General features: G+C 36.1%; 1 protein-coding gene across 5 annotated transcripts in view; it reads right to left on the reverse strand.

Moving 5' to 3' along the window:
* The window catches only part of REPS2 (RALBP1 associated Eps domain containing 2), a 267978-nt gene extending 241379 nt beyond the window's left edge, over positions 1 to 26599 (reverse strand). For 3 of the 5 annotated variants that reach the window (XM_074299899.1, XM_074299897.1, XM_074299898.1), the window contains exon 1: positions 25788 to 26327. In XM_074299899.1, the coding sequence (XP_074156000.1) occupies positions 25788 to 26141 (354 nt within the window). In that variant the 5' untranslated portion in view covers positions 26142 to 26327. Of the gene's footprint in view, positions 1 to 25787; positions 26328 to 26578 lie in introns of those variants that run through there. The other 2 variants (XM_074299901.1, XM_074299896.1) reach the window with 2 other exon arrangements.
* Positions 26600 to 26867: the final 268 nt, after the last annotated feature.

Here is a 26867-nt window from a genome sequence, read left to right on the forward strand (position 1 = left end):
ACACTTAACACCTCCTAGCTGTGTGACCCTGGGCAAGTCACTTAACCCTAGCCTCAAAAAAAAAAAAAAAAAACCCCAAAAAAAAAAAACAATGATACTGTATGAGGATGTATTCTGATGGAAGTGGATATCTTCAACAAAGAGAAGATCTAATTCAGTTCCAATTGATCAATGATGGACAGAGAAGGAACACTGGAAAATGAATGTAAACTGTTTGCATTTTTGTTTTTCTTCCCAGGTTATTTGTACCTTCTGAATCCAATTCTTCCTGTGCAACAAGAAATTCGGTTCTGCACACATATATTGTATCTAGGCTATACTATAACATATTATATATATATATTTCCATATATATATATATGGAAAAATCAGAACAGAAGTGAGTGCAAGGGATAATGTTGTAAAAAATTACCCATGCATATGTACTGTCAAAAAATGTTATAATTTTAAAAAATGGTCAGCCAAAAAAATAAAAATTAAAAAACAAAAACAAAACAAAAAGGTCAGCCAGCCTTTGGTTAAAGACAGCTAATGAGGCAGAAGGCATGATCACCTGAGGCAACCTGCTCTGTTTATGAATAGCTCTAACTTAGGAATTGTTTTTATTAAGCTTAAACACTTTTTAACTTAAACATCTTTTAATATCCATCTTGTGGATGATCTTTGGTTTATTCTTTGTTACCAAGCAGAACAAGTTGAATTCCTTTTTCCATAGAATGCTTCAAATACTCAAAGAGACTTACTGGCACCCTGAAATCAAAGCTAAATGGGGAAAACATGTTTAAGATAATTAAAACCTATGCAATTAATATATACTTCTAGAACTATGAGAAAGATTTGGAAAGTTATAAAATATGAACAAAACACACAGGCTGGATCATCTTAAGGCAACTACAGAAAGGGTAATAAGTACTTCCTTGTCAAAAAAGAGGAAAAGGAGTGATAAACATCTGATAAGGGTGGACCCTGAAACTGTCCAAACTCTCCTCTGAAGGAGGCCCAAAGGGGGAATGACATAAACAGAGATCTTTTGGGACCGGATATGCATCCCCTTTAGGGAGCTTCCAGACCCTGAGAAAAGCCTTCAAACTGCCAGTTAAGTGGTTTCATTTAATTGGAGATCTTGGTCAATCGCCCTCCATTGAATTGCCACAAACTACTCTCAGTGACTCAAACTCCCAGTTAAGTAATCCCATTCAATTTTAAATTGAATTGAATATCAGTCTTTCAGGAGTTGGCCCCCATCTCTGGGCCAAAGATCAAAGCAAACCCCAATATATCTAAGGCTACGTGCCCAGATATCTTTTGCAGACGTCTTAATAGATGTCTTCACCATGGCCACTGGTGAAGATTTTCTCTTCTCAGTGTAACCCTTGTTATCTTCCTAACATAACCTTTTGCCCACTAAATAACTCTATCTTCCTAGCAAGCTGGCTTTTCCCTTTTTGCCACATAGATTTCAGGTTTTCAAATTCAAGATCTATGCCAATCAAATGGGATTTCCCACCCCAATTCTGGCACCTCATCACAACTACCATTAACCTTATCATTTGCACCTCATCACATCCACAGAATACAAGTCAGAAAAAGGAAAATATTTTTAGATATTTATCATGTCCCCCATTCCTTCTCTTTAGGCCTCTTTTTTTAGGCCTTTTTAAAGAAATAGCCATAGTTCCTTCAAGTGACCATCATATGGCATGGATCCTTTATCATTCTGGTTACCCTCACAGAATATCTCCAGTTTAATCAATAGTTTTTCTTAAATGTGATGTTTCTGGCCATCCAAATGATGCCTATCATTTGGAATACAATATTCCATATGTGGGCAGACCAAGAGGTGGACCACAGTGCCATATCATCTCTTTAGCCCCATTAGAAATGTTTCATTCAATTCTGGCAGATTGTGATAGCTTTTTGGGACATCCTATCTTTGTTGATCAGATCTATCAGTCAACAAAAATTTAGGAAACACTTATTGTTATATACTGGGGCACTGGAAATATAAATACAGAGAATAAAACAATCCTACTGTCAAGGAGCAAACATTCTTACAAAGGCAACAAGTACATGTAGAAGTATATATATAGGAAAAATATAAGGGGAATAAATATAAATAAATACACTCACTATAAGCTCAATATAAGGGAGTTTGGGAGAGAAGTCACTAGCAGTTGGGGGGAATCAAGAAAGACGATGTAAAAAAAGAAAGAAAGAAAGACTTAATGTAGAAGATGATGCTTGAATAATACTTGAATGAAGAGAAGAATTCAATAAGGAGAATGTAAAGAGAGAGTGCATTCCAGACATGGAAGATAGTCAATACAAAGGTTTTATGCTGCCTGGAAATAGACCTCATCAATTCTCAGTCATTTCTAAAGTTAAAGAGACTTACTGGCATCCTAAAATCAAAGCTGAATGGGAAAAACATGTTTAAGACAATTAAAAGTCTGCAATACCAGCCAATATATACTTTATATGCTTTACATTATATTACATGCTACCTAGATTCCATGTGTCTTTCTCATTCCGCTCCCACCAGAACTTTGGCTTAATATCAGAAGGATTTTCATCTCACCTTTTATATGACCAGGTTTATCAAATCTCACCCATTTTCAAACCATTCTTCCTCACTCTTTTTTCTAGCTCCCTTTTATGTGCTATCTTCCACTATTAGAATTTAAGTTCTTTCTTTTCATGGTGGCAAAATATTGGAAATTGAAGGGATGCCTATCATTTGGGAATAGCTGTATAAGTTGTGGTTTATGAATGTAATGGAATGCTACCGTGCAATAAGAAATGATGAGCAGGCAGATTTCAGAAAAATCTGGAAAGATTTGTATAAGCTGATGCAAAGTGAAATGAGCAGAACCAGAAAAGCATTGTATCAACAACAGTATCAACAGCAATGCATAATGATCAATTATGACTGATTCAGCTCTTCTCAGCAACACAATGATCCACAAATACAAAGGACTCACAGAGGAAAATGCTATCCACGTCCAAATAAAAAAACTGATAGACTCTGTTAATGCTGTAAAAAAAAAAAATTACCTATGCTTATGTACTGTCAAAAAAATGTTATAATTATAAAATTAATAAAAAATTTAAAAATTAAAAAAAAGAAAGTAAAGGATTGGTTCATTATAACCATCACTCCAAAAAGTTTCCTAAGAAATGGATACAAGTATCCATTAATAAGAATTCTAACCCTTCTAACTCCTGAAGTTGTTTTAAGGGGTAGGGCTCTTTTCTACTGTCTAGGTGAAATGTCCTTGGAGGACAACTCTTACTGGAAGTAGTCAAGTAGCACCATTACTAGGCCTCCAGCTTCAAGCCAATTTTGTTATTTAGGCAACAAAAGCAGGGTCACCTATCCATTACAACAGTCTTTAAACCTCCAATCTGGGTCTTTAAAAAAAAAAAAAAAAAAAGGTAAAAAGTAAATAATCATACAGTTGCAGAATTGGAAGGATAAGGCAATTCTGACAATTGTGTGCTGGATTAGTCACTGTGAAATCATTTCTCCTTCATTCTAGAAGAGGACCATGACTTGCAAATGAATTAGATTAAAGTGAGGGAGGACTGTGCAAAGAATTTCCTCTCTCATCTAGTAAAAAAAAAAAAAAAAATCTAAATAAAATCAGACAACAGAACAAAACAAAGAGATATTCAGTGGTCTGAGGTGATATCCAGAGAGTATATAAAGCAAAATTAGGAACTAGAGGCTGAAGGTATAAATGCAGCAGAGGTTTCTGTCGATGAAAATCCTAACAGGCAATTGAGAGCAATAGTTGCTCCAGCAGCTATTAGAAAGTTACTTTCTGTTACATTTAAATCAGAAGATCTCAATTCTATCTATTCAACAGACTCTTGCTGGACTCCAATTAGTATCCCTTAATTTTAGCCTCTGTTTTGAATTCTGAGAAGGCTCAGAATTTGGCTTCCAGCTTCTACCTAGTTATTGCTGTTGTTTTCTGAAGGATGAACAGAGATCCTGGTTGTGTTGTAGTTATTCAGTCATTTCAGTTGTGCTTGACTCTTTGTGACCCCATTTGGACTTTTCTTGACGGAACTATTAAGAGTAGTTTGCCATTTCCTTCTCCAGTTCATTTAACATAGGAGTAAACTGAGGCAAATAGGGTTAAATAACTTGTCCAGGGTCACACAGCTAGTAAGTATCTGAGGCCAGATTTGAATTCAGGAAAATGACTCATAACAAGAGATCTAATTCTCTATCCACTGTACTACCACGCTGCTCCAGGAAGATAGATTGTTTAGGATTGTATAGCTCCCCCCCAAAAAAAAAAATTATATTTCATTTTAACTAGGATGTATTTAGAAGGTAACAACTAACATGAACAAACATCTCATTCACCTGGGCCAATTAGGTAACAAAGTGAAACGAAAACATCATTCTGGTATACAACCTCCCTAGTCATCTATGTCCCAGAAGGATTTTTTTTCCCCAGCAGACAACATTAATGAACCAGGTAACCAAAACCTTTCAAAACATTACCTAGTGATATTACTAAGTGAACATTCACAAAACTCATTTTCTATTTTGCCTTCTTTACAGTCATTTTCTATTAATTCCGTTTCACAGCATCTCTGGGAGATAAGTTCATCTTGTTATGCTTATTTTACAGATGAGGAAGTAGGAAGGTTCCAGTAGGAATTGTGCCTTAATATACCACGCGTCTCTTTACATGTAACAAGAATCTATTTTGATTTATTCCCAGTAAGAAATATCTGTACACTCTGAGTGAAATATCTTAATTGGAAGGCTGACAGAATGAAAGCCACAGAATGAATAATAGATTCTATTATCATCTAGTGTAGTGGATGGAATATCAAGCCTCTTGTTATGAGTCAGAAAGACACATCTTCCTCAGTTCAAATCTGGCCTCAGACACTTATTAGCTATGTGACCTTGGACAAGTTACTTAACCCTATTTGCCTCAGTTTGCTCGTATGTAAAATGAATTAGAGAAGGAAATGCCAAATTACTCTAATAGTTCTGCCAGAAAAACCTTCAAATGGGGTCACAAATTCTCACCTTTGGACAAATAACTTCACTTCTTTTTTCTTTTCCCTTCTAAAACAACAACAAACAAAACAACCCATTTTTCCAGAGAAGTTTACTCAATTGATTTGCAAAAGACATCATCTGCATAAAGGGAAAGAATTGATAAGTAGAAGTTTGTATAGAATACTTTTTCTCTCTAATAGTAGCCATATATAGGGTGGGGTGGACAGGAAGGTAAAAAAAGAAAAAGAAAAAGAAATTTACATGATAATTTTGCTGTATATTTAAAAGGAATAGCAAGTTGCACAGGACAGATTTACAGTTTTGTATGCTATCATCTTTTCATCATACTATGTTATAGAAATGCTTGCTTTGTTCCATAAATTAAAAATAAAATATATATTTTTAAATGCTTCAGCATCTTCAGACAAAGAAAAAGGTTTCCAACTCCATCATTCATGCACACACACAAATCAGATAACATTTCACTTATCGATAGCAAGGGATCACAGGGTCATAAATGAAAAACATCTTACAAGTCATCTAATCCAACCTACATCCTTTAGGAAACTTGAGATGAGAAAGGTTAAACTGGTGGAGAGACAGTCATAAAAAATTTAATTCAGATGATATTGGGCATTTGTATTTATGTTTTAGAATGTTCTGTGGTTGAGTAAATGTTTGAACAAGGAAATAAAAGTCAAGAATAATTTGTATAAATAGTAATCAATATTTTAAGGAAGGATAATTGATTAAGAAAGAAAAGCTACCAAAACATACCAGATTTGATTTCCTCTGGGCTGCTCTACTTTTCAGTTTTGAAAATTGTTACTGATGGGAATCTGACAAGGGAAACTGAGGCTGGAAACCCCAAAAAGAGTCACTTCCCAAGTTATCCTGACCTAGAAGCCAACCCAACCCCACCTCTGTTAAGTACCACTAATTTACCTTTCTATAGAGTTCAGCAGACACCACCCAAGTTTTCTATAGAGCTGAACTAAAGCTAAGTAGTTAAGTACCCCTACTTGACTATCAATAGCAGTGAATTCACATTAAGTACCTCCACTTAAGCTCTATACAATTTGAACTATCACTAATCAAACTTTCCATAGCCTTACAGAAGCCTATTCAAACCCAATAGCTCTGTATGGTCTCAAATCATAAATACACGAGGGTGGGAAGAATGGGCAGAGTCGAAGAAAGGACAGAACTCTAATTCCATCAAAGAGTTCTGCTCCATTTGAGATTTCTTGATGATTTATAATAAACTTAAACTTCTACTTTTACTTATAATTTGGTAAATTCTTTTACTTCACCTTGTCTCATCAAAAGCCTGCACATCCCCAACATTACAACCATAAATTGCTACCCAGAGAAATATTATAACCCTATAAAACTAGCTCATTCAAATTATTCTAATTGTATTAGTTAATGTTTTAATAGAAATAATAATAATATAGTCTTTATATGGGCAGCTAGGTGTTATAGTGAATAGAGTGCTGAGTTTAAAGTAAGGAAGACTCATCTTCTTGAGTTCAAACCTGGCCTCAGACACTGTGTGATCTTGAACAAGTCACTTAATTCTATTTGCCTCAATTTCCTTATCTGATAAATGAGCTGAAGAAGGAAATGGAAAACTACTCCAATATCTTTGCCAAGAAAACCAAGTAATATTCTCTCATTTGATCCTCACAATAACTTTGCCGGATACATACTATTATGATCCCCAATTTCCAGATAAGGAAATTGAAGTTGAGAGGTTAAATCACTCTACCAGAGTTTCATCAAGAGTCTTAGATCTGCACACATGTACTCCATCTCCCAATTCTGGAAATATTCACTTAATAGCTACACTTCCTACAAGCCTCTCTGAGCATTTTCACTACCTTGTCTTCCTTCCTCATTTCCATAGTCTGCCTTCCCTAACATTCTTCAAGTCCCACATACAATCCAGTCTTTCAGGCATCTTTCCTGATCCTCCTTAAAGCTATTGCCTTCTCTCTATTTTTTTTTTTTTTTCCAAAAACTTTTTAGCTGTGTCCAACTCTTCATAACCCAGTTTGGAGTTTTCTTGGCAGATACTAGAGGTGTCTTCCATTTTTTTCTCCAGGTCATTTTTACAAATAAGGAAACTGAGGCAAACAGGATTAGGTGATTTGCTCAGGATCACACAACTAGCAATTGTTTGAGTCCAAGTGTGAATTCAGGAAGATGAGTCTTTCTGATTCCAAGCCTGGCACTCTGTCCACTGTGCTACCAGTTGCCCTACTGATTATTTCCAATTTATTCTTTGGATAAATAGGATTTCAGGCTATGAGCTCCCTGAAAGGATTATCATTGGTTAACATGGTGCCTAGAACAAAGCAGATGCTTAATTAATTAATAAATTAATTATTATTATTAATAAATGCTTCTTGACTGACCAACTAACTGACTTTTTAATTCTAGGACATACTCCATCGAAGGCTCCAAGATCCTTACAGTCTGCATATATACCTATGCATGTAAACACTTGGTAGTACTTGTATATAATTGAGAAGGAAATAATGTGATATAATATAATAATAATAATAATATAACGTGCTTGGATATAATTATAAATCTGTCAAATGCTTGCTTAATGTTAGCTGAAGTCCTATAATGCATGATATAGTTAGGAATAAATAAGGCTATAAGAATTATAATTATGGATCTAGCAAAAGCATCCCATCATCTGGTGAAATAAATGAAATTCATTATTTTCACTCAGTTGAGAAGAGTTGTAAATGTCCTATATGAGAAAAAGGCAATATGGATAGAGATTAAGAATCCAGTATAAGCAGGAAGTGCTATGGTAAATGAGGTTAACTTGAAAAATTCAAGGTGAGTTATCCCAGGAATTTAGATAACCATGAAAAACATAAAGAAGAAATGACAAAATACCAAGAGAACTCATTCAATATAAATCTGTAAGTAAAAATCCAATCTGACCTTATTTCTGATAAAGTTACTCAGTGAATGCTTAAACTTATTACTAGAAAAGATTGGGACAAACTAGAAAAAGAAGTAAACAAAATCGTTGGATGCCACAGAAAATGAACTTTATGAGAGGAGACAAAATGCCACAATAATGAAATCTTTAATTGATAAAGAAAAAAGTTTTCTTTGCAAGGAAAATAAGCACTCATTTAACCATTGTAATATGGCATTTTAAAATATAAAAGGCAATGCCCACTTTTTTAAAAAAATAATTTTATTAACATTCTTTGATTTTCATTAACTGTATTTCCCAATGTATCTCTGTCTCCCAGAAAGTCTTCATAACAAAGAACAAAATGGGGGGGGGGGGGGGGGGAGGTAAGGGAATAGCTCATCAAAATTAACCAGCATATCAAAAAGTCTGACCTTCTATCCAGCATTCCAAAAGTACTTTCACTTAAAGCTATCTATAGTCATATGAAAAAATGTTTAAAACCATTATTGATCAGACAGATGCACCTCATACCTATTAGATTGGCTAAAATGATAGAAAAGGAAAATGATAAATGGTAGAGAGTATGTGACAAACTGGAACTCTAATGAATTGTTGGCAGAGTTGTGAACTGCTCCAACATTTGGAACTACACTCAAAGGACTATAACAATTGTACATACCTTTTGATCCAGCAACAGCAATATTAGGCCTGTATTCCAAAGAGACCATAAAAAAGGGAGAAGGACCAACATGTATAAAAATGTTTATTGCAGCTTTTTGTGATGACAAAGAATTGGGGGTATCCATCATTTGGGGAATAGCTGGATAAATTATGGTATATGAATGTAATGGAATACAATTATTCTAGAAGAAATGATGAGCAGGTAGATTTCTGGATTTATATGAACTGATGCTGAATGAAATGAGCAGAATCAAAAGAACACTGTATATAGTAATAGCAACTTGTATGATGACAAGTTATTATTGACTTGACTATTCACAGAAATATAGTGATCTAAGACAATTCCAAAAGACCCATCATGGAAAATGCTATCCAATCAAAGAAAGAATCAGAATGTAGATCAAAGCATATCATTTTCACTTTTTTAAATTAAATTTTTTCTTTCTCATGTTTTTTCCTCTTTTGTTCTGATTCTTCTTTCATAACATGGCTAATACAAAAATATGTTTAATGTGATTGTACACACATAACCTATATCAAATTGCTTCCCCTCTTGAGAACAGGGAAGAGGAAAGAAGGAAGGAAGGAGAAAAAAATGGAAACCAAAATCTTTTAAAAGTAAATATTGAAAACAAAAATAAAATTTTAATTTAAAAAATACCTCTATTTTTGCATAAGGTTTTTTCATATATTTAAGGTCAAGTCATTATAATTTCTCAGTATTCAGTTTCCTTTATGTTTTCAGTGTTTTTTCCATTGACAATGCAACTTTCTTTGTGTATAATGTTTCCCTGGCTCTGCTTATTTCATTTTGCCTTAATTAATGTGAGGTTTCTCATACTTCTCTGTATTAATCCCATTTCATTATTTCCTGCAATGTAATAATATTCCTTCCATGACATTCATGCACCACAAATTGTTTAGCTATTCCCCGATCAATAGTTATCTACTTTGTTTTCCATTTCTTTGCTACTTCAAAAAAAAATGCTAAAAATATTTTTATTTATATGGGGACATTTGTCATTGATATCCTTAGGATATGTTCTTAGCAGTGGAATTCCTAGATCAGAAAGTACAGACATGTTAATTACTTCTTCCAAATAATGGGATGGGTGTCATAATGAAGTAGGATTGGAAGTCAGATAATCTAGATTAAAGTTGTGGATCTCTCACTTACCAGCTGTGACTTTAGATATCTATCACATTTGAGTTTCAGTCTCCTTATCTACAAAATGAGGCAAATGGTCTAGTTATTCTCTATACTTTCTAGCTACAAAATTCTGTAATTCCATGATTATATAAATATAAATAACTATTTTTTTTTATTAGGGAAAAGCTAAGGAAACTGAGAAAAAGCAGGAGCTGGCAAACTAATGTATCATACTCACATATGGATAGCAATATTTCTAATATCATCTTCAAGCTCAAAGGCCGTTTTTTTATATGGTACATTATAGAGTCAAGTACATAGTTACCATTGTAACCAATTTTCCAAAATATAATAAAAATAATAGCTTATATTCATATAGTTAATATTTATAATGAACTTTTACAAATATTATTATTATTATTATGAGGTAGATTTAGTATCCATAATTTCAATAGTATAAAAAATGCTCTGGGAGGAAATTTCATTTACTAGTACAAATTGAAACTTCTCTTGCTGATAACTTATGATGTTAAAGAGTTGCCTAGGGCGCTGAAAAGTTAAGTGACTTAGGAAGTATTATAGAGCCAATATTAATACTAATAATATCTAACATTTATATAGTAATTACTATGTGCCAGGCACTGTGCTAAGTATTTTACAAATATCTCATTTGATCTTCACAACTATAAGAGGTAGATATTATTGTCATCCCAACTACTAAATGTCTGAGGCCACATTTGGGCTCAGAAAAATGAGTCTTGGTTACAGCCTTCTACCCATTGTACTATCTAGCTGCCTATCAATATGTATAATATAGGTATATGTAATATAAATATTTGTATATATATGTATCATATGTTTTATATATAATACATATATCTGTAAGATATATTAATATATGCACAATATATGTATGTATCTCCAAATTAAAGAAAATCCATGAACTATGGCATGTTGTTGTTTGAACTAAGTTCTCACTTTCTCCACCCTCCCTCAACTAAATCCGACTCACCTGCATGTATTACTTCCATGATGTCATGACCCTCTTCAAAAATGAAGGACAAACAACAACCTCTGTGAGTAGAGTTGCCCCATTGGGGACACAAATGGAAAACTGGTCAATTGAGAAACTCTTTTCCTTCTTTACTTTCATTCTTCCTTTCCTTTCCCGCTGTCCACATAGGATTTCATACTCTTACCTGCGCATACCATGACACTTACATTTTAAAGAACTGAACACTGTTCATGAACAAAAGCATACCAAAAGTTCCATAGAATTATAAGACAAAAAAAATCTTGGTGGCTTGAAAAGTTTGGAAACAACTAAGATTTAGGGAAAAAAGGGGAAAGCCCTGGATAAGGACTCAGTAGTGGTATGTTAGTGTTATAATATGTTATGATGTTAGTTCTGACTATGGATTTATAATTTTACTGTTAATAATACATCTGTATTTTTTAAATGGGCATGGAATCATGAGACATTACAGTTTAAATGTCACTTCTGAAATATCAGTGAGAAAACCAAGAGCTTAACTATTATTGATGTCTGGAAAGAGACTGAAAAGATGCAGAGAAGGACACAAGAATTTTATCTCTGGAACTGTTTAAGTCAAGAAATATTATGAAGACAGTTGTTGAAAAGAGATTTAAATTATCATCCATAGAGAGATAAATGGTGGAACTATATTGCTGGAACTGAGGAAAAAATCACCAGAAGCTGTAATGGTCAGAGATGACTGTGGCTCTAATTTTTATTATAGCTGATACATTGTAAATAAGTATATTTTTATTTGTTACACTGTTAACAAATTTTATAGCCAATGGCCTTGATGAGATGTGGTCATTTTAGATGAAAAAATATCATAATAAATCCCCTAACAATAACAAAAGCTAGGATGAATAAGGTAACAAGACTTAATTCCCAAAATCAGAACCTGTCAGGGAAACCTAAGGCCTGGAAAGTTAACCTATAAGACAGAATAAAATAGAAGCAAGGACATCAACAGGTAGAACCAATTTTGAAACAACCCAGCCACAGATCATCCTTCTAGAGTTCTGATAGAATTTAATTTAGTTAACTCATTATATATGTATTATCTATTACACATAGATCAGGAATCAAACTCAAATAGAAACAAGTGCCATATATGGGTCCCCCCTCCGGGTCAGTATGAATTAACTTAGAAAACCACACATTGAGATTATTTTTGTTGTATTTATATTTATTATATTAAATATTTACCAATTACATTTTAATCTGATTATTGTAGTACTCAGAGAGTCCCATGAGCCTGGTATTTGACATCTTTGGTACATAACGTCTCGGTCCCTGCTTTTATGGAACTTACATCCTAGTAGGGTAGTAAAAGAAACAAACATAAAGGTAATACAATACCTAAATGTGCAAGATAAATACAAGCACATTGATCAAATTAAGAAATGCTTCCTAGAGGAAGAGGAATTTGAGCTGGTAATTCAACAGAAAAATAGGGAAGGCAGGGGGGCATTGCAGGTATCCTTATGCCTGGAAAATGATCATGAGCAGTGCATTTTGGCTTTATATATGAGTATATAAAGGAGAGTAGCATGAGATTTATCTAGAAAGGTAATGTACACTGGTATTACATTGCAGAGGGCCTTGAATGACAGTTTATGGACTTTATGTGGTATACAATAGGGAACTATGGAAGAGTTTTGAAACAGTACTATGATCAAGTCTATGCAAATGGGAGATGTCTAACAACTCTGAAAGAGAAATACTGGAGGCAATAAAAGAATAAAAAAGATATATTTAGAAACTATTGTCACAGATTAAGTAGAGAAAACTACTATTAGGATATTATTAGTGGGAACGGATAAGAGAAATATTCATCAGTTTCCACTACAAAGCACAATTGAGAGCCCAAAAGCAAAAGGAGCCACTGAACCCCTAAAATAAATATTAATGAGCTACATTTCAGCTACTTTACTCTCAAAAGAACTCTTGGAACTCTTACTTAAAAATATTTACTCTTGGGAAAGGATCTATATGTTCAAAAACATTTATAGCTGCTCTTTTTCTGGTGACAAAGAATTAGAAACTGAGGGGATGCCTATCAACTGGGGAATGGTTTGAACAAGTTGTGGTATATGAAAGTGATGGAATACTAATGTGCTGTAAGAAATGCCAAGCAGAACAGTTTCAGAAAAATTTGTGAACTTATTATATGAATTATATGTGAATGAATGAATTGTATGAACTTATACAGAATGAAGTAAACAGAATCAGGAAAACATTGTACATTGTTACAACAACATTTAACAATAATAAACTATGAATGATTTAGCTGTTCTGAGCAATACAATGGTCCAAAACAATTTCAAAGAAATTATGATTTTAAAAAATGTTACTATCTCCAGAGGAAAAAAACTGAGGAAGGGAGAAAATTTGAAACCAAAAAAATTAATAAACAAACAAATAAATAAAAATTACATGTAATTGGGAAAAAATAAAATAAGGAGAAAAAGAAAAAAAACTTATTTAGAAGCTTAATTTAAACGCAATTTTAATAAATGTACTTATCAGTTTCCTAACTCATAGCAGTTCATTAACAGAAATGATTAAGAAAGAGTTTTCACTAACAATATGAAGTAATCTAACACCAAAGAAACAAAGAAAACTCAAAGGGCACAGTTATGTGTTGCTTCTATAAAAGTGGGACAACTATAAAAATGGATCACAGCATGCAATGTAAGACTTTTTTCAATATGTTGGATTAACAACTTCCCACTCCCCTTTTTATTTTAGTAATAAAAAATGGCTCTCTACATAAGGAAAGGCATATATTGGGAAATAAGTGACATAAAAACAAAAGATATCAATAAAATTTATTTATTAAAAAAGTTTTAGTGGAGGAAAGATAAATTTATTTTAAACCACTGAAAATGGTTAAAATTTTAAAAACTGCTGGTTCATTAATGGATTAAATACATGCTAGTTACCTAAAAAAAGTGAAACAGTTTATGTCCTCAAAGATCATTAATAAATGAGGTGTTATCTTAACACTGAAATAACTTTAAATTTCTAATACCTTATCAAGTCAAAATCAGTAATTGTCTTAAAAAACTATTCTAAAAACTTGTGAGAACTCTGTTCTAAATTGTAGAAATATATTCAATTCCTATTGTCTACTGAAATTTTCAAGGCCAAATTTTCAACCTAATAAAAGTCCCTCAGATAAAGAGATTAGTCGTAGTAACGTTTAAAAATAAGTCAAACCACCAACTTCCATTCCCCAGAGTGAACCACTGAAAATAAAGTCACTATTGTATAAAGAACAGTGTCTATTGTAGCAAATAAAGATGTCCTATTGGGAGTATGCTTTTTGCTATAACTAGAAGAAATGCTAGGTGTCACATTAGCGGAAGCTATCATCAAGAATGTGTGTGAGCACAGAAGGACTGAACAGAAGGGATGTGACATGGGCCAAAATAAGGCAGCAGCAATGGGGAACCTTACACTGGACACTATATTTAACAGATTCACCACTGCCAGGTTGGCTGAAAAAGCTAAAAGGGAAGAGCATTAAACACTCACAACAGTAAAATATCAGTCAGTATCTGTAGCTATATCTGTATCTGTATGTGGCTTTGTCCAAGGCTAAGGGGACACAAGGAGCATTTTAGAGTATTACATAATGCAAGATATTAGTAGCCCCAACACAGGTTTTGCGGTAGGTGCAGCTAGATGTTGCAGTGGATAGGGTGCCGGACCTCAAGTCAGGAAGTCTCATTTTTCTGAGTCCAAATCTTCTTATACACCTATTAGCTGTGTGAACCTGGGCAAGTCACAAAATCCTATTTCCCTTAGTTTCCTTATCTATAAAAGGAGCTAAAGAAGGAAATGGTAAACTATTCCAGGACCTTTGCCAAGAAAAGCCCAAATGGGGTCGATCACAGAGTCAGGCTAGACTGAACAACAAAACAAAACAGGATTTTTAATACAAATAAGTATATAAATAATAAAATTGCTTGTTAGTTTATTCAGCATAATAAGTGAATAAAATAAAGGAGAAACTGTCCAGGGTAGCAAGTTACAATGGAAAGATTACTGGATTTAAAGTCAAGGGACCAGGATTCGAATCCTAGAGTTTTCACTCCACTTGCATGGACAAGTACTTTAAACTCTGTGGGTGTGATAGGCTGGACTCAATTAGTGGGTCAAATTAAAATAGAAATGGAGGCTACTAAAATTTATATAAGAATACCTAGGTGCCATAGATTGATTTTAAAAAACCACAGATTAATAGTATATTGTATTGCATTTTAAAAATTTTATTAATGATGATCGATTACATTTTAATCTAGTTCAATCACACTGAAAGTATTGCCACAGTCTGTTTATCCAGAGATATGTTTAATATCTTTGGTCTAGATGATGTCCAAAATCCTTTCAGCTTTAAGCCTATGATCCTATTATCCATCTCAAATTTTCAATGTCCTAGAGAAGGAGAAAGGGATATAAATCTGACAGGTTGTTAAGTATGAATGGAGCTAATTCTGATATAGGATCAAATAATAAAACTACATATTTCCCTAGCAATACCTAGCACTTGGCTATCATCAAAGTACACCTCCATACCTCATCACTACCATCAAAGACTGGCTCCAACATTTCATCACTACATAGAGATGATCCCCTTCTTCAGGGAGGTTCCAGGAGAGTGCAAGCTCTTTAAGATCCTACCAAAACTGAAAAGCTTTGAGTACAGGTTAATGATAATCTCTATGTATCTGTTGCCTTAGAACCAGCAAATGTTATGTTTTCATGAAATAGTCAGAATATTTATTTTTTATTTTTTTATTATTTTTTATTTTTTTAGCAACAGTAGACTTCCATATTAAGTTAGGGAGGATCTGAAATCCACTGAAATCCACATTGGTGGTGGTTGTTCAGCCATATCCAGTTCTTTTTAACTCCATTTGGAGTTTTCTTGCCAAAGATACTGGAGTGATTTGTCATGGTTTTTTCCAGCTCATTTTACAAGTGAGGAAACTGAAGCAAACAAACAGGGTTAAGTGACTTATTCAGGGCCATAGTTAGTATATGTCTGGGGATGGATTTTAATTCAGGTCTTCCCAACTGCAGACCAAGTATTGTGCCTTCTAAACTGCCCTACTCCATGTTGGGACTCAATAGGAGCTGGAAGGGACTTCAGCAGCCAAATAGTCCAGAGCTTCTCCAGTTTTTTGTATACCCCTTTAGCAGCCTGGTAATATCTATGGACACCTTCCCAGAATAGTGTTTTCAAATGACTAAATGGCTCAAATCACTAAAAAAGAAATCAATTATATTGGAGAAAGCAATCACTATTACCAAAAAAAAAAAAAAAAGAGTTCACAGACTCCAAGCTAAGCTTTAATAATCCAATCTTCTCTGATAGCTAAGGAAACTGAAGCCCAGGAGGGGTTAATTTGAAAATTTTTTTCAGGCTTTTCCTAGAAAACTTTCTACAAATTAAAGAGGACATGCAATCTCTTCTTCACTTTTAAAGGTCTTTAGTGTTCTGTCTAAGAAGCACTGACTTTCTGTCAATTTTACGGCCAAAGGCTGGATACTAATAAAAACAGCAGTTTCCGTTCCATATCGCAGGTATTTTCACTTAACAGAGTAGGAATAGGTGGAATGGGAAAAGAAAGGTTATAAAGCCACAATTGAAAAATAAAAGCAGGCAAGCAATAGCCTGAGGCTGCATGCCACCTATTAAAGCAAGCATTTAAGCAAGCTACTCAAGACTTCATATTCCCTAACGTAGATCACCACAAAAATATGAAACTAGGGCAGCGATCACATTATTCTTGATTCCCTACTTCTTAAATTTGCCCACTGACTTTCCCAATTCTCCTAAAACAAATTACAAACTATGACTGCTATAGTTATTGCCTGATGCTACTGCTAACACAAGGTTCCTACACTTTCTTATTTCCAGCTATTTATCTGTAAATAATATCCAAATTTGTTAGGTCTTTTTTTTGTGTGTGTGCGCTGAAATTGCCTTTTTGCGGGATTCTATCTTTTTCTAATTTTTATCTCAGCCTTCCAGTTACAAAAGGATATATCTAAGTAAGCCTCTAAAAACAAATTTAGAATCATAAATCAAAAGCTGAGTTGGAACATCCCAGTCACCTAGTTCCCCCTGAAATCTGTCCAATCACCATAACTCTTCACAAAGTCCTAACAAGAAATAGCCCTAACAAGAAGCCCTAGATAGACAAGCCCTAACAAGAAATGATGAAAACTCCAAACTAGAGTGGCCTTAGTCAGATGGAAAGAAGAAACATACATGGTAGAAAAACCATTATACCACTTCTACAAATAGAGATATACGATATAATCCCAGAAATGTAACTGTTGGATAGGCTTGTTACAAGCCTGCTCCTATCTATATAAGGCAGGCACAGCTTTGAAAAATGGGTGGTGCCTATCTATAGCAGCAATATATTAAGAGCCTCTTAGAGCACCAGACTTTATCATATCTATTAGCACAATAGTTTGAGGATGATCTTTTCTAAAAGGAAAGAATTTTATGTTGTTTAAAGTTGTTTTTAAAATTAAGTTGTTCAAAAATTGTTTCCATTAAAAGAAAAAAAAAAAAGAATGCAACCTCTGAGAATGAGCCACAAATTGGCCTGCAGGATCCCTCCTTAAAGGAGTTAAATGAATAGAAGACAAATTCAAATGTAGCCTGAGACACTTACTAGACATGTGACTTTGGGCAAGTCACTTAATCCTGTTTACCTCAGTTTCCTCATCTGTAAAATGAGCTGGAAAAGGAAATAGTAAACTACTCCAATGTCTTTGCCAAGAAAATCCCAAGTGGTATCACAAAAAATGGACCAGGACTAAAAAGAATAAGTTGAACAACACTGCTTTACAAGGCTTCTGATCTCATTTGTTTGTGATTATTTTACTCTTCTATTTAAATCCCTTGACTTAGAACTAAGCAGGGCATAGAGTAGGTACTTAATAAATGCTTGTCCAATGATTGATTTTAATAAATTCTTCTTAACATTCTGGTATCAAGATGAAGTTTACCAGGTTTGAATCATTTGCTGATTTTTTTTTCTCCATGCCTGTCTATCATATTATTTTCAATTTGCCCTACAACTTACTTATAACTTTGTTGTGTTGAAGAGGATTAAAAAAAGTCAAAAACAAAAATTCTAAATTATATATGTAACTCATGTTCTAATAATGTAGCCCCTCTATAAAGTGTGTTTGATTCTGCCTAACACATACACACACATACACACACACACACATACATACACACACACACACACACACACACACACACACACCCCTCCCAATTTATTTTTGGATAAGACAAGTGGTTGGAACTGGAACTGTCTTCTCTAGAGGTAATGCTGTAACATTTTTCTGTCAAAGGGCTATATAGTCAAATCTATGATTTTTCCAATAGCAGTGGATTGTTGTAGGAGTTGGACTATAAAAAAACTGAACAGCCAACAGAATCCAGTCTTTCAAATTGTGGGGCTGGAGAAGACTTTTGAGAATGTCTTGGACAGCAAGGAGATCTAGTTAAACTAGTTAAAGACATTAATTCAAGCTATTCATCAGAAGATCAAGTACTAAGCTGAATCTTAAATATTTTGACCATATAATGAAAAGATGGGACTACTGGAAAAACCCCTAATGTTGAGAAAGATTGAAGATAAAAGGAAAAACAGATGGCAGAGGATAAGATGGATTGGTAGCATCATAGAAACAATGAACACAAACTTGGATAGACTTCAAGTGATAATGGAGGATAGAAGGGCCTGTTGTGCTATGATCATGACATCTGAAGACTTCCAGTACAACATCAACACCAACAAATGCTATCAATGGGTGGATATATTCTCAGGCAAGCCTCCAAAAACCTACTAAACCCATAATATGCCTGAAATACAATCTTTTACAAATATGAGATATTATCTCTCTATGGTGTTGGGAGGACAATAACAAAATAAGATATAATGTCTGTCTAAAAGGGACATAGTCCAATAAAAGAGGATAATACTCATATGTAGAAAAAGACAAATAAAAAACAAAAAACCTATAAATAAAAGTAAAATATGGGACATGGAAAAGAAAAAATACAAATAGTGTGCTTTGAGAAATATGAAGAGGGAGAAAAGAAGATTCCATGAAAGAGAAAGCACATGAGTTAAGTCTTCTAAAGAAAGATTTTTAAAAGAAGATTAGAGGTGAAAAGAGAAGCAGTCCATTCCAGGCAAGGGGTACAGCACAAGCAAAGGCAATGAACAGAAAAGAACAGGCAAAACAGCCAACTTTTGTTTGAATTCAAGTTAAGTTGAAATCAAACTATGGAGACATTTTGTGTTCAGTGTAAGGTATTCATTATTTATTTAGTTGTGAATAGAAAGCCACTGTAGATTTCTGACTAGAGGAATGGTGAAATCAGTGAGACATTAAAAAAATCAGGAGGGCAAAGACACAAAGGGATAAGCTGGAGATCAGTCATAGACAGGAAGACCAGATATGAGATTAGCTATGATGATCACTCAATCAAGAGATGATGAAATCTCCAAAGTAGAATGACTTTGGTAGATGTAGAAGGAAGAAATGTATGAGGGATATTACAGAAATAAATTAGAGAAGTCTCTGGGGGACAGAATTATCTTTGATTCTCCCCTCTCCTTGGCTTTTATTATACAATTAGCAACTAAATGTAACAGAGAAGTAGAAGCATGTTTCTTAAAAGAAGCTAATGTAACCAATTATGAAAACAAGCAATAAGAGAAGGGGCCTCCTCTTCCCATTACTTTTCAGAAAGTAATAATAAATACTCACTTCTATAGCACAAGAAATCTTATGAAACACTTTACTCAAATAAATTTTTTTAAGAAAAAAAAAAAACTAAGAGACTTCATTAACTTCATTAATGCAGGTATTCCCTTCAATATACTGATGGCATGTGCATCCCATACTAAGTTTGTCCATGTTCTCTCAAAATTTCATCACAAGAGTGCTCTCAAAATTCATCATCACGAGGATACCAATGAAAAACTGGGATTCTTCATCAATTGTCCCTTTTTCTCTCCATCAACTTTTTTTTTTTTTTTTAAATCATAAGTTTCTTTGAAAACATTCTTTGCTTCAAAAGCATCAAACATGCAGCCTACAATTTTCATGCAATTAGCAAACCTCCCTGTTGTAGTCTGAACCAGATTAAAATGTATTTGGGAAATATTTAACAAAATAAATAAAAATATAATAAAATATAGATAACTCACATTTTAAAGATAAGTCAACATGTGGCCTGCAGAGATCCTTATGTATAGATTAGTGGCCCCGTTTCTTCCCCCCCCCCCCCCAGGCTGGGGTTAAGTGACTTGCCCAGGGTCATACAGCTAGGAAGTATTAAGTGTCTGAGACCTGATTTGAACTCTGGTCCTCCCGAATTCAAGGCTGGTGCTCTATCCACTGAGCCACCTAGTTGCCCCAGTGGCCCCATTTCTACTTGAATTCAATACCACTGTTATTTATAGCTTCTTCCACATTCTTTCTGGTATTTAATGTGTGTCATCCTCCTTACACCCAACACAAACATTGCTCTTTGGATTATCTAATTGTTCAGTCATTTTTGACTCTTCATGACCCATATGGGTCATCTTGTTGGCAAAGATTATTGGACTGGCTTATCATTTCTTTCTTCAGTTCAATTTATAAGTGAGGAAATTGAGGCAAACAGTGTTAAGTGATTTGTCCAGAGTTAAACAACTACTAAATTAATGTCTGAGGCACTATTTGAACTCAGGAAGATGAGTTTTCTGTCAAGCTCAGTACTCTATGCCCTTTGCCACCTGGTTGCTTTGGACCTAGAGTTAGAATGTATTTAATTCAAACTATACCTCAAAAATTTACTAGCCTTGGGACCCTGGCCAAATCACTTAAATTCCTGTTTATCTCAATTTCCCTATCTGTACCTTAAAGCAATATGTAAATACTAGCTATTATCATTATTTTCTTTATAGCAACTTGTTTACATCTACTAAATTTTTATAAGTAATTACATAACTAATGTTATTGTTGTTTCATTTCCTTTTTCCTTTGGGGGTGTCAACAAATCATTTAAATAAATTGGAGTTTATTTTTTTCATATTTAATCTTTCTTCTAGCTTTGTATCAGTTTCGATTTTTGCTCTAAAATTAGTGATCTGACTATATGCATCAGCTAATTTAAAAATTACTCTCATGTCAGTAACATAGTGTTTTCTATCAAAACACAATGAATTTAATTTTTGTGATATTATTTGGCTCTCACCATGTCTAATACCTTCCAAGTCTTTTCTCAGAGAAATGTAGAAACATATATGTATATGTATATACATTTACATAGGTATTTTATATATATATAATATGTATGTTTATGTATGTGTATATTTTAGGTTTCTGTGTAATCTTTACCTGAGAGCCATGAACTTTGTTTAAACATTTTGATAACTATTTCAATATAATTGGATTCCTTTGTAATTTTATCTTATGCATTAAAAGCATTATTCTGAAAGGGAGTCCCCACACTTTACCAGACTTCCAAAGAGATCCATGACACACAAAAATGTGAAGAATCCCTGTTTTGCATTTCTCATTCCTGCTCCTGGAAAAGTTATTTCTTCCAATCTGTTAATCTCAGTTCTCATCCACGCCCATTTTTGCACCAAATGTCAAAAGTACATGTTGATTTCATTTGAAGGATCTTATTAACATTTAAATTAAATTTCTCAGCTTCATCATGCATGGTTTAAGATGGCTGTTGGTATTTAAACAGCAAATATTTTATGGTGTTATTTATACAAATATTTATCATGCGGTCTATAGTTCAAGACCAAATGTCTTAATGAGGTATTGGCATTATATAAAAATTATGTGAAGGTGAGGTAAATACCAAAAAAGTCTTCCAATTTTTCAGAATGAGGAAGACTGTAGTTGATTGAAATTAAATAATATGTGAAAATATAATTCTAAAGAAATAAGTGTCTTATGTTCTAAGTAAATTAGAAGCAAATTAAGGGGGAAAGAGTAGTATCAAATTCACAGGTGTCTACTTTACCAAGCCACAGCCACTAGTTCTATAGGCAAAGAACAGGAAGGAAAAGATTCACTGACAGAAAGACATGGATGGGATCTCATGTGTTTAACAATCATTCAGGGGCTGAATAAGGCGAGCCAGACTCTTATATATACCTTAGTCTGGAAACAGCTTTCCTTTTTTTCCCTCTTTCTTACATTGCCTACTGCTTCCATTTAGAACTTCTTCCTCCTATCCAGAAGGGAGGGACAGAGGAAGGCAGGAAGGCAGAAAGGCAGGAAGGAAGGAAAGAAGGAAAGGAGGCAGGGAGGGAGGAAGGAAGGAAGGAAAGAAGGAAGGCAGGCAGGCAGGCAGGAAGGAAGGGAGTGAGGGAGGAAAGAAAAAACAAACCTGAAATTCCACTGTTTTCCCTTATTCTAAACAGTATTTTATATATCATAAAATACTAGATTAAAATCCTCCTAACAAATATTTTCCAATATTTCATATTTTATTTTTCTGATTTAAAATTATTTCATTTTACATTTTTGCCCTAGTTCAGGTTTGACAAATAAAAAAAGAAAGAAAAAAGAAAAAATCTCTAACCTTTAAGATAAAGTTGAGTGGCTTCATTTTTTTCAGTATTTCTTTATTTTAAAAGATATTACCCCAAAGAATTTCTTTGAAATGGAATTCCCCCAAGGCAAATTAATTATAATTTAATTTATACATAACTTTTTATCAATGTGCATGTTATATAAAGTAACAGGCTTATGGTTTATTTTTACTTCAAGATATAAAATACAATAGGTTAACAAATTTGGAAAAGGAAAGAAAGTATCTTGTACTATGAATACTTTCTTCAGGTAAAAAGGCTCCAAAGCATTATGCTAATCTTAATTGTATGCTGATTAAAGGGGGGGTGACTGTTGTCATAGAAACAGCCTGAGAAGTTTAAGGCCTTCCAGCTTTGAGTAGTTCTACCTGTTCCTCCACTTAATTCTGACCTTATAGTTCTGTTTGATGGGGGGAAGACGGGAGAGGAGAGGAGTTTGGGGAAGGTTAAGAATTAAGAATGTCTAAATTCACTTAATAGGGTGACTAAGATCCTAATAGCCACACCTGAGGTAAAGCAAACCATGGACAACTGAACAACATTCCATACCCCAGACCAGGCAACAGTAAGGGAAAACGAAGGTAACTTTTGGTTATTTTTTTAAACGACTTTCTTGAAGTTTATTTTAATTTAACTTTATCTTTATTTCTTTAAAAAAAAAAAAGTGGAGGAGATAGATGCATGGAACATAGTCACATGTATTGCAGGCCCCATCTATTTAGAAATGTTCTCCTGAAGTAACATCTGAGAGAAGTCAAGAGCTCTCTTCTAAATGGATTTCTTTCAGTCATCAAGAAATTGGGACATTACCCATTCATACAGGAATTGCTCTGGGGTTCTTTTTAACCATACACCTTGGCAGAGATATAGAGATTCTTAACTTTGACACTCAAATCTGCAAAGTTCCCTTGTCTTAAGAAGGAAAAAGTTGACAAACAACATAGTTAAACTTACCATTTCCTCCCCAACTCCCACCTCTACTCATCACATCATGAATTTCTTGACAGCACAACATGACAGTGTTGCCAGCTTAGTCACTGACATACTGTGTGGCCTACTTTGTTTGATCCTGTCATTTCTTCCCTGTTATCTAAGAAGTTGGTCAAGTACTTTATCTTTCAGTTTCCTGTGGGTGTTAACAAGCTGATTTAATAAGGGTTTGGTAAGTATTCTTGCAACCTTGCTTAACAATAAAAATGTGTGTTTATTAAGAGTTCTCCACACTCAACCCCACTCCCCAACCCCCAACGTGGACTTTCTAAAGATATTCTTTGAATCCATATGACTAAATTAAGTGAGGTAAATGGTCAATTACTGTAGGTGACATAGATTACTTACATGTAATTTGCATAAGACCAGTGGGAAAAGGAGATAAAAGTATGTTGTCCAGCAACAAGAATCACAGTGTGCTAATTTTGGAGTACAGGTGGAGAAGTAGTAGTAACAACTAAAATTTATAGAGCACTTACTGTGAACCGTCCACTCTGCTAAGTGCTTTATAACAATTATTTCTTTTGCTCCTCACAAAACCGTGGGAGGTAGTGCTATTATTATAATAAGAGCAATAGTATTATAGAAGAGAAAATTGAGGGAAATAGAAATTAAAGTGGGGTCACACAACTAATGAATTTCTAAGGCAAGACAAACCCAAATATTTCTGGAGTCCAGCACATTATTCACTCTATATCGCTCTATACTCTGCCTCTCAGCAGAGCCTTACTGTCATCATCCTAACTAATATGTACAGAGCGCTTACTCTGTGCTAAGCACTTTACAACTATCAGTTCACTTGATCTTCACAACCCTGGGAGGTAAATGTTAATATTTTCCCCATTTTGCTGACAGATGAAATGGCTTGCCCAGAATCACACAGCTAATAACTGTCAAAGGCTGTATCTGAACTCAGTGCAAAGGTGCAAAATATTGTTAATGTCACTAATATAATTTTTGAAAGATAAACACAACCTGCAAATGGACCCACCACACTGGCTAAATGAAGACTGGATAAATATGGCTATATATGTGACACATCTGGACATGTTACAAACTTTTAAAAGAGAAAGATTGTTTATCTGCATGATATTATCTGTCTTGTGACCAGAGTTGCACATTCAATTGTCTGTCCATTCATTTTACTATTCTGATTATATGAAAGTCAAATTAATTTTGGAAGATTTGAAATTTAATATTTATATCAGAGACCCTTCTCAAGTTCACAGCTGGTGGCTAAAAATTAAACACCATTAAATTGGGCGGAAGCAAAACATTTACAGAACTCAAATCACACTATTTCATCTGAACAAGAAAATCAGAAAGTGGGAAAAGGGCTCGATAGGTTTTTTATTCCATTTTAAAAATCAAGCTTTGGGGTTCCTTCAATCTGCCTTTAGCCAGGTCTAAAAAGAAAAAGAAGAGGCGGAGCATATGTTCCGGAGTGTCCGCGAGTCTCCAAGTGGGAACAAGGATTCAGAAATCTAAACCTTCCCATCAATCAACACCCCGACGTTCCCCAATCTCCCTCCAACTAACTCAATTTAACCCCCCAAAAGCCTGAATTTAGAAAATTCTATATAATCGGTTCATATCGAAACCCCTTCTAGAAAAGTCACTAGCGTACTTTCATGAATAAAAGCCCTCCAGAACGCAGATAAAGAAGTCCGAAGGCACGGATAACAGAAATAGACCCGCACCCCTTCTGTCCTTCCTAAATTCGAATCCCCCCGATCCGCTCCCGCCCTGCTTCTGACCCAGTTACTGTCCACCCTCTTCCCCCGCACTCAGGACTAGTCTTCCAAGTCCCTTCGGAGGAGAGAAGAAAAGTGAGGGGGACGACAGGAGGAAGAGAGGGCATACTAGAAAACAGAGGGATTGTTGGATCCGGAAAAAACCCACAGCAGGGAGAGCAAAAGCAAAAACCACTACCGCCGCCCCCCATCCAATCAACTTTCGTCCCAAAGGTGAGAACTAAAAATTCTCCCACACGTTTGGAGGAAGGAGGAAAGGAGGAGCACTGACAGCCTCTCCACAGAAGTAGCGCGCACGGGGGTGGGCGACCGCACTTTTTTCGGAGAGTCTGAGTGGGGAGGAGAAGGAAAAGCTCAAGCGGTCCACCCTCAGACCGGAGGAAGGTTCCGATCCGATCACTCCAGCTGTCCAGTGCCGCGCGGGTCAGAGCCCCGCGAGTCGTCTCCTCTCCCCCTCCCCTCAGCACCCACGTCTGCCCGAGTCCGGTCTCCCAGTCCTCCGGCCCCAGAGCCAGCAGCAGAGCTCCCGCGCTCACCCACCTGGTGAAGGGTCTCGGCGGGCAGCTGCGATGCCCTGAGCAGATCGGCCACTTGGTTGGCCCCCGCGGTGGCTGCGGGTCCGGGGAGCGGGGCTCCCCTGCCCACCTCGGCGGGCGGCGGAGGGTGTCCGGAGGAGGAGGAGGTGGCTGGGGCGCAGCAGCAGCGCGCGAAGAGCTCGGAGTAGCACTGCTGCTCGCTGTCACTCAGGGGCAGGGGCACCGGGCAGTAGCCCGCACTGACCCCCGACGACGAGGCTCCCGCAGCCGCAGCTGCCACTGCAGCAGGGGCGCTGGCGCCGGCTGCTGCCCCGACGGCCCCCGCCGTCCCCACCGCCGCCGCGGGTCCTTGCTCCATGGGCCGCCCGAGTGCAGGGAAAGGGAACCCGGCCAAGGAAAGGAAACGCGCGGGGAGGCGGGGATCCCGGGGACAGCTGCAGCAGCTGGACTCTGCGGGCGGAAGGGCTGGTGCGGCGGCAGCGGCGGCGGTAACAGCAGCGAACGCACCTCCCACTCCGGCCTCCCCCCTAAGCCCCTCTGCAGTGTTTACCCCAATTCCGCCCGCAGCAGCCCGCCAGGAGCTAGCGTTCCCAGGATCTCCTCCTCCTCCCCCTCCTTCGAGCTGGCTCGAAACCCATCCCCCCTCCCGCTTCCTCCTCCCCCTCCCCCTTCCTTTAATGTTGTGCCGCGGCAGCTTCTACCACATGGAAACAGAGAGAGGCGCCATTTTAGCCAATCAGAGACCCAGGATCCCCGGGCCCGCGACCACTAACAGCCCCGAACTCCCACACTCACCCACATGCACACACGACACGCTCAGACCCCTCTCCCCGCTTCCAGCTTCCACGCGGCGCTCGGCGGCGCAGCCTCTGCCCTCGCCTGCCGCGGTTCTTTCCCCCAGGGGACCACCACCCCAGCTCCTCGTCCCGGGTCCACCTGCTGGGCCTCCCCGTTTTCCCCACACACCGACGCACACCTATGGAGGATGGGCGGGGGGAGGATGGGAGAGAAGAAGAAGGTGGTTAGAAGGAAGTCCACCACCACACACCCGGATTGGGACAGGGAAATACTCCCCACCTGTCTT

The sequence above is a fragment of the Sminthopsis crassicaudata genome, chromosome 3 (genome assembly GCF_048593235.1).
Source record: "Sminthopsis crassicaudata isolate SCR6 chromosome 3, ASM4859323v1, whole genome shotgun sequence".
Taxonomy (NCBI): Eukaryota; Metazoa; Chordata; class Mammalia; order Dasyuromorphia; family Dasyuridae; genus Sminthopsis; species Sminthopsis crassicaudata.